The following is a 13,426-nucleotide window of genomic DNA, read 5'->3' on the forward strand; positions in this document are numbered from 1 at the left end:
TTTCTTGTTGGGGGCTCTAGTCAATCCTTTATTTCCTGGTTGCCACTAAGACATAACGTCTCTCCCTCACCCTTTAAACAGCACACTAGAGAAATGAGAGACCACTACAATGTATGTGTTAAAAACTCCATTCCAGCCATCAGGATGTGGCACTCCTTTATCATGCTTTGCCCCATATCTTGACCAGACTGTTTACACAAATGATCCAAGCAAGGAGAATTTTTTTGCTTTGTCCAGTATCTTACTATTTGCATAGCCAGGAGGTGGTGGTTGTGAACTATCCTAAAGTCTTGCAGGAGCCTGCATCAGCTTGGATAGTCCTGCTGTTGCTCAGCAATGATACAGGAGCATGGGGCAACTCATAGCATCTAATGACAAAGCTGTTTGCATACGCTTTAGATGACAGTGTTCCGGTGGCATGATACAGAAACACTACCCAGAGTGTTGTCTTCTAGCCATCTAGCCTGACATACTCAAGTGACAGCTTCACTGTTTCTCCAAGCTGTGAAAAAAGCTCTCCCATCTCCAACCAAAAGTGCAGATCCTACAAGGTGTGGCTGTTTTGTCTCCTGGGGTGGTTCAGCCTTCCATCTGGTGATGAGGATTTACTGGAATGAACAAGAAGATGCAACAAGCTATCCAACTTCTGTCTGGCTCTCAAGAGAGTCATGAATTATACACAGAATAAACAAATAACCTGATATGTCTGTCATTATATCATAAAGGACTTTAATAATTCATGCAGCTTGCAAAATCCTTACTAAGACCTACCCTCCGTAACCTTATCTTTGCCGTGGGGGATGGGATCTCTTCAGCTTCCACTCAGATTGCATCTGTAAAACAGAAGGAGTCAGCGAGGAGGAAGGTTTTATCATAAAACTTCATCTGTATAATGGGTTGCAAAGTGACGTGCAAGAGTTATCAGCCATTGGGGTCTCAAGGGGTGCTGAAAATGACAAGTGGCTGCATGGGTGAAATTTATGCAGGTGGTGTGCTTCATAAAACTGCACCTATTCACTTATTTATTAATTCATTGTGTTTCAGGTCCAGATTTGTGACAGGCTTTGAGATCAGGAGCCCAGTTCTAATCCTGTGCAATGAGAGTGCAAACACGGTGGAACCCACGGGCTCCTCTCCCTCCTGATGCACATCAGCAAGTGTGCCATAGAAATCTAGTTTCAAGATGTAAAATAAGAGCATAGCTTTCAAAAAAGCAGGGAGGCTAAGGCATTAGGTTAGCTTTGGCTCTGAACAAAACAGTTAATTGTTTTGGGCAGCACATTGCTGGTATCACCAGTACAGCTCCAGTAATGGTAGCCGTTGCCTTTGGCTTATTTTGCTTGTGTTACAGTCCTGGAGTTGCATGCTGGTGCTTCTACCACCGTCACAAGAGAGGTCAAAGTATGTGGGCGACCCGTTAAAGTTCCTATTCGCAGGACCATCTCCATAGCAGCAGGAACAGTTGATCTGGATCTCCAGACATAAATTCAATAACTAATTTGTTCCTGTTATAAGGCAACCAAATTCAGTTTTGCTTATGCAGTTGGTAAGGGGCTTATTAGACTCGCCGCATGGCAGAGGACTTCTTGCTGAACTTGTTCTGTCTCACAGTTGCAAATTGCGAACTAGTGTACTATCTCGAGGTGCCTGGTTCTGCTTCCACTTACAGACGTATGAGCTAGTGGCAATGTGCTGAGATCAGATTTACCCCTTAAGACTGTGACGATTAATTCTTGCACATTTTCAATGTATTTCGGGATCCTCATATGGAGGTCCTGCCAAATAATGCTCTTAACGTCCAAGTATCTGTCACAGGATGGCTGCACCATTCAGTGATGGCCTGATAATGAACTCTAGGCTGATAAGGATGGGAGGAACTCGATTATGGGGTTCATGGCTGGAAGTGCCTTTTGGGAAAGTGCTCTCTTCTGCCGTACGGTCTGCAGAAGATATTTACTGTGGTTGCTTTGCCATTTGTTCTTTTCATTGTTGTATCAATGAGAGGCACGTGCACATGTTTGATCAGAAGAATGCACTGTCTGTGCGGGGGCCTTTCGCAGCACTGCCGGACAAATGTACTAGCTAACACATTCAGTGACTTCTCCTTCCTCTTTCTGTTGGCAAATCATCCACCAACAGATTGCAATTTTCCTCAAACCTACTCTTATGCTTTAAGTTATTCACTGAATTATCCTTTGGCCTCCAGCTCCTTTGCATATCAAATACCCCAAATCAGCTTTTTGTAAAGTTTGAAATTCAAGATATTTTGATTGGACATGTAGCTCTCAAAGAATAGTTATCGTGGCTCTTTGTGATACTGGGAGGACATTTCAAGTGGGGTCCTGCAGGGATCTGCCCTGGACCTACTTTCATTCAATAGTTTCATTAATAACTTAGGAATGGAATGGGAAATATGCTTATAAAATTTGCAGGCGACACTGAGCTAGGAGGGGTTGGATGTACTTTGGAAGGCATTATCAGAATTTAAAATGATCTAGAAAAATTGAACGGTGAGCCAGATACCAGCAAAATGAAATTCAGTGAAAACAAATGCAAAGTGCTGCACTTAAGAGGGAGAAATCAAATGTACAAATACAGAATAAAGAGTATCTATCTGGGTAGCAGTGTGGCAGAAAAGATCTTGAGAATTACCATGGATCACAAATTTTGAGTCAATGAAGTGCTGTCGTAGCAGAAGGGCACATTTATTCTGCAGTGTACAGTAGTTTCTTGGACAAGACTGGAGACGTGATGTTTTCCTCTGCATACAGCACTGGGTTTGGCTTCTGTTGGAGTACCTGACCTCACTTTTTGGCATGAGTCTTTGGAGATGTAGGTAAACTGTAGAAAATCCAGAGCAGGGCAACAAAAATGATCAAATGTTTAGAAAACAGTGCAAAAGAGGGAAAGCTGGAAAAAACTGAGTTTGGAATGGAAAAATAAAGAATTGAAAGGCAAAGTATGCAACAGAATAATGATCTTCCAGTTCTTAGGAGCTTGTCATAAGAATTTTTCAGCGTCTTCTGTAGGTGGGATAAGTGGGAACAGGGAAGTAAGATTTAAGGTGGATAAGAAGGGAACTTTTTCACCACATGGTGAAAAATGGAACTGGAAAAAGGTCCCGTGGGGATCTTGGGTTCACCTTCAGTGGAGGATTTAAAGAACAGATTAGACAGTACTTCATGCAGAGGGTTCGGGTGTTTAGATGTCCCAGTGCAGCTAATGGTGGAAGAGGAATTCCTCTAAGCCCCTGCCGTACCATGTGTCTATGACTGACTGAACACCTACTACCTGTTCTGTTTCTAGGTGGAGTTAGACCTTAAATGGTTAATGCTTCTGTTTTCTGATAGAGAAATTGTATTTAGGAACAATTTCCCTATTGCCCTAAATGTTGCTGGTGGCAAGTTGGTGGTTACTGTTGGTTTTCCCACAGGTACCTACAAGAAAATTTGTGCTCAAGAACTGTTAATGAAACACAAATTTTCTGTATAATTGTCAGACTATTTTCCTCTCACTTTTTGCCCAGCTCTATCTATCCTGCAGATTGAGAAAACTCCCCAGTTATCCTTTCTATAGTATTGTAATACTTGTTGGGGGATCAGGATGGATCTGGTAGGGGGTTTGGTACTTGCTTTTTTTTTTTTTTTCTCTCTCCAAGATATACCCTGCTGCAAAAAATTGTGAAGATGAAGCAGACAAAAGATAGGACAAAGAAACAGGTGCAGAAAGTTAGTGTTTGAATCAAGAACAAAGTAACGTGGTGATAGAGCTGAATGTAGAACACACTATCCCACCGTCTTTCCCCTTCATGTTTCTTAAACATCTTCCTTGGGATATAGTTTTAATATTCATTTGTTCCTTCCTTCCCTCCTGTAATGTCAAAGGTGCTTTCTTATTATAGGGGAGACCAGATGGTAGAGGTGAATAATGACTTGACAAATATTGAGGAAAAACTAGTCCAGCAGGCAAATTTTTTCCCACCCCTCCTTTAGATAAACACCTGTGCACATACTTTAAATTAAAAAAGAGTCATAAAATGGCAGTGTGGGAGGCTTGATAATGTCTGGAAGCATGGTCAGTAGGTCATTTGGTTATTTTGAAGGAAACAGGTGCTCTCTGGAAGTTGTATCTTTGGAAAAAAAAAGAGGCAACTTGTTTTTCCTTGATGGGGAGATATGGCTCATGTGGGGTATTACAGCCTAAGTATGTAAGAAATTAAGAAAACTCAGAGGGGGCATGAGGGTATGCATGCACGCGTGCGCGCTGACACACGTGCTATTACAGTTAAAGGATTAAGCATCTTGAAGGAATAAGCCAATTATAAGAAGTTCCTGCACAGCAAAAATTAGACAACACAGTAATTAATAACCTTATTAAATAGCAATATTTGGGCACTGAACCAAAGCGTATGAATCAGAGTGAAGCATTCTTGGCTGTACACAGTGCGTGAAGTGTAGACACTTGTACAGAACGCTCTCTGTGTAGAACCCAGTAAGCTTTGGGGCAGTATATCTACTTAGCAAGTAATTTTTCCTCTAGTCCTTTCACCTTTGTGTGAATATTTCCCTTACTTTTTAGGCCAGGAAGGCAGCAAGAGAACAGGACCAAGTCTCCTATTTTTTTTTAACATTCCCTCTTGCTCATAGCCAAACAAGCACTCTCCTAAGGCTGCTTTAAAAAAAAACCAAGTGTCCTCAAGCAGAAAACTAATTTCCTTTCCTCTTACTTCTTGCCCTGTGCTTTTGTGAGAGGCTGCTTGTGATGAGGCTTATATTCATTAGTAGTTCGTGTAAGTGCCTTACCCACCCCTAGGTTAGGCGTGAAGAGGTGTGACTGCAGCCCATGAAAGGTCTATCCCATGTACCCTGAGCCACCAAGGGGCAGAGTGACCCTGGGCTGAGCTGCAGTGGCACGTCCTCCTGGTGCTGGCCACAGGCTGTCAGTGCATGGCTTGCACTGGTGCCTTGTCTGCGAATGTCTTCAGCTTCTGTACAGAAGACCAGGACGCCAGGCTGCCATCTGTTGTGTGCGCAAGTGTGGGAGGACGTGGGCCAAGGACAGCCCGTCTTCTGTCTTTCCAGGCAATTCTCATTTTCTTCCAAAGTCACGCAGCTGGAGCAGTGGTGTAGTCTCACAAACCGATGTGGACATGCAGAGAAGTCTCCGCAACTGCTTGGGTCACCTAAAGCATGAAACATGCCCTAACCCTAAGTAAGGGTTGCTGTGACCAGTGGCAAGGCACAGGCACCCGCTGAGCAGGAGTGGGAGAGGCGGGATGCTTTGCTTCCTGGCCCCAACTGCAACAGCAGTGATTTGCCTCCTGATGTGCTGCTTGTCACAGTAAATACTTTTGAAGCTCTGCTGCTTTTTTTTTAAGCCTACTTTATCTCATCTTTAAGAAAAATCAAATATGCAAATTATGAAATCAATTAGCGTTTTTGTAGTTTTCTTTGGAGAGGCAGTGATAAATGGTGTTGTGTTTTCAAAAATTACTTATGCCCCTTGTTAAATGTTGCACAGGAGGCTGTAAAATATACAGGGGAAGGAAACAAAACCATTTTTTTCAATGCAAGAGATTTTTAATGTGTGTGATCATGCTTGGGTGTGCCATAGTTGTAGAGTTGTTACGTTGGAAGAGTCCTATGGAGACTCCCCAGCAAAGGCAGAGCCAGCTGAGATGATGGGGAATCACTGGGATGTGCTGTGCATGTCCCTGCTAAAGAGGGGACAGGGGACAGCGGGGCTGCCAGGCTCCTTGCACGCGGTTCCTGTAGGTACAGAGCTACTGAGTGCATTCACAAACGCTTGAGCTCAAAGGTTTTCTTCTTGCCCATGTTAATTCACTACAGAGGACACTAAAGTGGTACTCGGTTTAAGGGGGAGACCACGCACATGGCTCGTAAAGGGAGCCTGGTGGCTTTCTGCGAGCAGCGCTACATCCATGCCGGTGGCTTCCCAGTCGGTGCATCAGCTGTTTTCTTTATGCTTTATTTGTAAATGCCATTTCACAAGAGCAGTAGGGCACTCCAGGCTGCGTGTTTCGAGGAGTTATTGCTCCTCGAGCCTTGTAACGCCACCTGAGGTGTGCAGTAATGGGCCAGGAATGCAATGACTGTCATGTCTTATTGCTTACAGCTTCCATAGGAGACACGCTTCAAAGAGAAATCTCCATGTTCATAATGGGCTATCAGTTTCCTCACCCTCTTCATCCTTGCTATGGTTGTCTGACATGAAATTTTAAGTGCAGTGGCTATGGGATAGAAACAAGATGCAGAAGGTCAACTGAGACAGAATAATAATGGGGTTTATGTATTTATTATTTTTTTAAAATGCTAGCTTTCATTCCAGCATATGGCAAGTGAGATGAAACCTCCACGTTCTGGGATGTGGCCCACTCTGAAGACTTCTGGTCATGGACATCACTAGGGCTACAGGGACATAGTAATGGGTCAGATAGATACACACAAGGGCTTTTTCCAGTGCTGTGGTGTGGGTAAGGGATGTGCTAGTTGGAAAAAAGAATTTTTACTACCACTGGCAAAAGCTCTCGTATAGCCATACTCCACCAAAAAAAGAAGCTGCTTCTGCTATTATGTTTTTTAATCTAGAAACCTGGTGTCAGCTATGCAGAAATCACCTCCTGCCTTTTTTTATAGCGTAAAATGCTTTTTTTTTTAATAGTGGTATGTACGCTTGTACTGCAAGGCTTAGCTAGACTTTTTGGGAAACTGCTGGTCTGTAAGGTTGAGAGCCACGTATTCTAAGGCTGCACAGTTAAAGGGAATTGCAGGCTTTCTAATGAATGAAAGATCCAATGGCTTTTCCCTAAAATAGTAGTACTTCTTGGGGCAGAGGGTGGAATAAGTTTAAAATTTATTTTTTTTAAACAAATCTGCTGACTAAATTTAAATTAATTTTAAATCCCAGCCCAACTGAGTGCTCAGTGTCTCGAGTAATACTGATGCCTCTGTCTTCCTCTATAATCCTCTCTGAAGGCTTGGCCATACGTGACACTTATGCGGATATGAGCAGTTGTTAATGTTGATGGATACAGGTCAAGATGGGTGGTAATTTTCCCTTGCTGTGGTGGTGTAGGTATTCCTGGAGAGAGCTGACACAGGTAGGTGTCACTGAAATTGAGGATCTTGCACAGAGCTGGAAGTTAAAGAAAGGTGTCAGCTCCATAAGTCCTCAGTGGGGTTTCTTGGACCTGTGGCTGAGTAGAGCACATAATTGATTTTTTTCAGTTCACTGGACAAACTGGAGGAGGGGAAAAATATAATTTAAAAAAAAATTCAGTTTTGGTGTTTCACGGCATTTTTTTTAAATGAATGACTTGTGTAAAAAGAAATAATTTTGGGTGAAAATACTTCAGAAGATTTATGGGTAACTTTGGACAACCTGAATATACCTTTGATAGCAAATAAAATGTTTGACTGAAAAAGGAAAAGAAAAAAAAACCAAACCCAGCCCCCAAACCCCCTCTGCTCTTTCTGACCTGTTACCTTTACACTGGCAGTCTCACTGAAGGCTTTGCTTTCCCTCCTTTGGCAGAAAGCTGAGTTTGCAGATGACTTCACCCATCTCTTTCCCTGGATATGTGCCCTCCTCCCCAGCCAGGCTCCCAGGGGAGAAGAGGCAGCGTTGCCTCTGCAGGAATTTGGGAAATGGCTTAAGTTACACTGGGAAACTGGGAAGATTTGGCATGTGCAATTAAATCTTGTTTTCATCCACAGCCTTCTTTGTGTCATTAACTGGCATGAATTTTGCCTGTGTGAGTAACACGCGTCTGTCTGCCAGTCCCTCCCTCCGTCTCCATTCGTCCCCCTACCCTTCACAAGCAATCCTTCAGCTCTGTTCTGCCGGTCGACTCAGACATCTTTCTGCTTTGATATTTCTGCCCAGCTTTTGGGCCATGCTGTATAATTCAAGAGTCTTCCGTGGCCTTGCTTCTTAGTTGGGTTTCTTTGCTCCTTGATCTCCAGGAGAGCCTCTTCCATGGCTGTGCGGGTGGTGGGGGAGTGTGTGTGGGCTGCCTGGGGAATGTCTCTTTGCATGAAGAATGAAATCACTTGGTGAACCTAACCAAAGTGCAAAACCCCCGAGCTGGTCTGCTCCCTCCCACCACCGCTTTGCCATGCTGCTGGCCTTACCTTCTACTTCTTGTGCTCCTTCCCTCCTTTCTCAGGTGTAGCGTTGAGAGATGAGTGTTGCTGTGGAAAAAGCACCGAAGGCAGTGCCAAGCGGTGCAGAGGCAATCGAGTGTTGCTTTTCCAGGTCAGATGGGAGATTTGACATTTGTGCGGCCAGCAGCTGGAGTCAGGAGATCTCATTAAAAGAAGGAGAGTTATCAAGTTCTGTGGATTTAGAAGAGGGGGGTTTTGTTGTTGTTTTTAACTTGGTGTTATTGCTGTAACTGGAAATCTGTGTGGTTCAATATATCAGAGGGTGTTGTGCCTGTTGGAAGGACTGGCAGGCAGCTCCTGTGCTGTACACGGGTCAGGACAAAGGAGATGCCACGTGGCAGCTCCTGGCCCTTTCTGCTGCTCCACGAGGCAGCTCTGCCCACGGGGGACCTGGCAGAATCGGTGCCTGGCTCAGGTTGGGCTTAGCTGAAGGTGCAAAGCAGCTGAGCCCTTGGGCAGTCAATGCCCTGTGCTGGGCTCCTGGCTCTGCCTGGGTCTCTTCTGTTGCGCTGCAGCGGTAATCCATTGCCGCAGTAGGACAGGCACCGCTCGTCCTGCCATGGCTCTGTTTGCTCTCTGCCACAGTAAGCTGTTTTCTGTACGCCACAGCACTTTGACCTTGTTAACTACTCTGGGCTTAAATAATTATCTACTGCAACTGTTTATAAAAGGAGAAGAAAAAAAACCCACGCCGTGATTTTTGTTGTACCTTTTCCCCCTCTTTTCTCTCTGTGGCGCCTTGTGCATAAATTTTGAAGTCTTGAAGTTTATAACCTGCCCCAGCCGTAATTCTCAAAGCTGCATATTCTTGGTATTCTGCCTGCACCTGGTGCTGCAGAAAGAGCAGTTAACTTAGCTGAGGGCACTGATTTCCTCCCTCTCCCTTCAATCGCCTTGCTTATCTACTAAGTGTCAGGGCTCTGACTCTTTCTTTCTTTCTTCTCTCCCTTTCTCTTTCTCTCTGTCTCTCTGTCTCTTGCAGTATGCAGTACTGGGCCAGGAGACTGGAGCAGGAGATTGATGGAGTGATGAGGATATTTGGTGGAGTCCAGCAGCTCAGAGGGGTAAGCTGTCTGTCTTTTACCTGTGCTGCCTTCCTTGTGGCAATGAATGTTCTCATCTGCAGAAATCACCTGTGTGAATACTTGCAATAAGTCACCTTCTTGGCTCACTCCATGTGCAGGGTCATGGCTGGATGTGCTTCTGGTTGCTGGTCAGTTTGATGCATTTATTGAATGTGTGGGAGTGAGTGTGGTTTGTATCTGTCTGTCTCTTGGGCTGCATGTCACTACTACCTCAGCATGTACTTGTGGGTTTTTTTCCCTATATGACATACTAAATGCATCTTAAATTCAACTAATCTTTCCTCCAGGGACTGGAGGTAGTTTTAATTTGTGTTTTAATTTTAAACTTCTGTTGACAAAGCAGGAAATGTTCAAAGGATAATTTGACTAGCCGTTGGAAGCTCTGTGTTTTTTAAATATACATTGCAGGTAAAACTTTAATTCTTGTTTGGCTTCTGTTTCCAAGTGCCACAAAACAAAACCCTGTTACTGATGCTGGCATCTGCCTCCTGCTCCCTGTCTTAGCACCAGGGCTTGGGTACGGCAGGCTGCAGAAGCCAGATGTCCTCTTTTCCTGGCAGCAGTGCTCTGGGTTGAGTTAGGACAGTTACAGAATGGCTTTGTCGTGGTTTATTAGGTTTGTGGATCAAAGGGTCTTTAAGACACTCCCTGTTTCCTCTTCCCAGTAAGACCTGTTTCCCCTTCCCTACGCTGTTGTGCGGATTAGCTGTTTTGAAATTGAATAATTTGACATTAGGGTTATGGTGTTAATCTGAAGAAAACAGGCTTCTCTAGCATGATAAATATGTTGCCTCAGAAAAAAGCATGGGGTGTATTTGTGTTTTCTCATGGCAGTGGCACGTTCTTCTCGGATGCCAATGATTTACAGGCCTCTTACTGTCTGTCTTACACTAGTAGCTATACTGACTTCAACAGAACAGTTCATGTTCTATACTGTTGGTTGTAACCCATTGTCTAAACACAGAAGTTGCACTATTTTCTTTTAAATGCATTTTAAAATGAGTTTTAACTGAAGGCTTGCAAAACTCTTCATAGTTCATCCATTCATTCATGTTCATATTTGAGCTCTAGAATGGTGTATCTGGGCTTTGCTTGCATTCATTTTGACTGAACTTCAACTGGATTGATACAAACTTCATGTGCAGCATGAAAAGCATATACACCGCTTTGATTTTTAACAAATATTTTTCATTGTATCCATGCATTTGTGCAATGCAGTTTTGCATGTTGGTAGAGTCTTAGAATCAGAGCTGGGGGTGCAAGTTTTCCAGGCAATACATAGGTGCAACAGCCAGCATACTCTTTAGCAGAGCACATTTTAAAAAAAAAAAAAAAAGACTGCTACTACATTTTGTACATGTCCTCTCTTACAATTTATTCTTATTAGCTTTGATTTTGCTCCTTTGCATGTTAAATAGGTATATCATGTAATTTTTTTAATGCCATAATTAAATAGAAATTACACCTCCAATTTGCCAGCACTTGACTCCTATTGGCCAGTCAGTCAATTACAGGTAAGAAAGCTTCCCACTTTTTGTGTTTAATTCTTCTGATAGAACATAGCACATCTCTTTAATGGATTAATACCAGATAAACTGACTACAGAGGGATTGAAGGGGTTTTTTGAAATCTGTTTTGGTGGAACCTTCTTGTTGAAGGGAGGGAGCTGTGCATGCTTATTGTATCTGATGAATGCATAAACTACCTGAAGCCAAGAAATGAGCTACTGAAAATTCCAACATGCAGCCATTAAAACACTAGAAAGGACTAGAAGAGGCTGTCTGTGGATCTCCAGGGGGCAACTTGGGATGTGGAGTTCAGGTTTGATTCATAAATGCAATATCAAGTGAATGACACTTAAAGACCACATCACTTGCTGGTGCACTAGCATAGCTTCACTGATGTGAAGTAGCACAGAGTGCTTCATCCTCAAGAACTCAGAGCTCTACTCGCAGGGAGTCCTCTTACCCACCAGTTGCACACAGGTTTATCTGGGTTGCAGTATGGGAGCTGTTTAATGTCATAAAGCGGTACTGTAACCCACTCTGACACATGGATTTAAAAAAAAAAAAAAAAATCCATATTCTGCTGCAACCACACTTGAAATTTAGAGGGTAGCAACTAATTCTTAAGGTTGGGACTTGGTCTGTGCTTCTGTTCTTGTAGAGGACACTACCTGGGTAGGACTTGGACTTTGTAGCTTACCTTTCTCCATCATTGTGCAGGCTTGCAACCAGGATGCAGGTGTTGGGAGTCCAGTACCAACCTGCAGAGCTGCGGTGCACCCTGACACAGAGCGAGCAGGCTCGGGGGAGAAGGGAAAGCCACTGCGTGAGAAGCAGTGGGAGCTGAAACGTCTGTCTAGCTGAAACCGAATCCCACCTGCTGGGATTTCTCAGGAAGGTTTATTATTAAGCAAGAATAGGCCCATGTGGGGCAGGAAGGATAAAGAAAAATGGGAAAAGTAGAGCCTGTTTTTTTGCCAAAACTTGTTGATGTTCTTAGCGGTTGCCACGTTAGCCTGGAACAAAGTGACTGCAGAGGGGGGCTTCTGGTACATTGGTACATAGTGCACAGGGAGTGATATTACAAGTAGGGGAAAAAGTGCTCCAGTGTCACCAAAGACAAAACTGGTCCTTCTGAACTCTGTGGGGTCTGCCGTGCAGGCGGTGGGTCCCACTGCCAGCTCTCATGGGTCTGTGAAGCCTGTAAGCTCTGGGGGTGGTGCCATGCCAGAAATGGATCTTCCCTTTCCCGTTCAGGCCTGACTATCAAAGTGACAGATCAGTAAATAATAACAAAAATACCCTCCTCTGAGGTTCCTCAGGTTCACTTATGAATAAATTTTTTTTCTTGGGTTGCTGTGAAAGGATGTGGACCTGTTCTTTGGTTATTGACTGAAATCGTATAACTGTTGTGGCATATGAGGCATGAAATTTATTGTCAGAAATATGGTGTCCAGGAACATAACAGTGCTGAATATTTTATCTTGCTGGAGTGCTGCCCACCCAAGAATGATTTTTATTTTAACTCTTCAGTCATTTCCTAGAGTTGGGGTACTAAATGTCAAATGCCCCTGCTTCCGTCCTTTCCTGCAGGGTGAACAGGCAGTCAGCTCTTATGATTCCCCTGGGGAGATTATCCAAGTTTGCACCATTCAGATGCTTCTTTGCACAAGTGGGCTGTTTTTCTGTAGAAATTACAGAGGAGGGTTGGAAGCTCTGAGATGCAAAGGGGTGTTGTGCCAGGGACTCTCCTTTCAGCTGTGAGACACAGCAGCTCACTTCTTTCTTGAAGTCCAGACTTTGAAAACACCGAAGTGCAAATGGCCCCATTGATCAGACTGGCTATGGTGGGGCTACCCGTATATCTGAATGCTGTGGGCTTGGGGCTGTAGAGAGGACTGTGGCCTCGCTGAGTTGATTGTCTGGCCAGTGAAGTCAGGATTCAGCCCTCTGGGTGCTTGTGGTGCAGCATCATGTTGGCTGGCTGGTTGCTCCTGGTGTGCCTCAAAACAAATCCCAGCACTCAGAGATTAGGGCATGGTGCTTTGCCCCTCTGTCCTCACCTCCCTTGTGGCTCACCAGAAGTAACTGAGAGCACAAATCATTGATAATTTAACTCTGACTGGCACAATGATATGTGGAACCCTAAAAAGCTAGCTGAATAGGTTGAAGTTCTTTAAATAATTTTATGCTAGGATGAGGATTATTACACTAAAAATCCACCTCCCAGACTTCTTTTTCTGTTAGTGACTTTCTTTGTGGCTGCAGTGGACTCTTCATCACTTTGCAGGACAAGAAAATGTTTGGTTTTGACATTTCCTGCTACGCTGCACTAAATTTCTGTTTCTTCCAGTGTTTTGGCACATGTAAAAGTTGTTGACTTCAGTCAAAAGTGGACAAATTTGTTGTGTTTCCAGCCTAGGTGGTTTCTTCATGTTGCAAAACCTGCTCCAGGGTAGACTCTGTGGTTGAGAGAGATTTCCCAGGCTGATGCAGCCCTATCCCAACCTACCGGTGTCCTGCTGTGCCGGCACTTGTGGCGGGACCGATGGCAGCAGAGCTGTGTGTGCTGCTGGGTTTTGTGCCTTGCTGAGCAGCTCCCCGGGATGTTGTGTTAAACCTTCCTTGCTGGATAGGTAGGCTGAGGTTG

General features: G+C 44.1%; 1 protein-coding gene across 3 annotated transcripts in view; it reads left to right on the plus strand.

The window, feature by feature from the left end:
• CACNA2D2 (calcium voltage-gated channel auxiliary subunit alpha2delta 2) overlaps nt 1–13,426 on the plus strand; it is a 226,119-nt gene that overhangs the window by 14,369 nt on the left and 198,324 nt on the right. For all 3 annotated transcript variants that reach the window (XR_008233640.1, XM_052778011.1, XM_052778012.1), the window contains exon 2: nt 9,169–9,250. Coding sequence is in view for 2 of the 3 variants with exons in the window: in XM_052778011.1 (XP_052633971.1) it covers nt 9,169–9,250 (82 nt within the window). In the remaining variant the exon portion in view is untranslated. The remainder of the gene's footprint in view (nt 1–9,168; nt 9,251–13,426) is intronic.

Source organism: Harpia harpyja, chromosome Z (genome assembly GCF_026419915.1).
Source record: "Harpia harpyja isolate bHarHar1 chromosome Z, bHarHar1 primary haplotype, whole genome shotgun sequence".
Lineage (NCBI taxonomy): Eukaryota > Metazoa > Chordata > Aves > Accipitriformes > Accipitridae > Harpia > Harpia harpyja.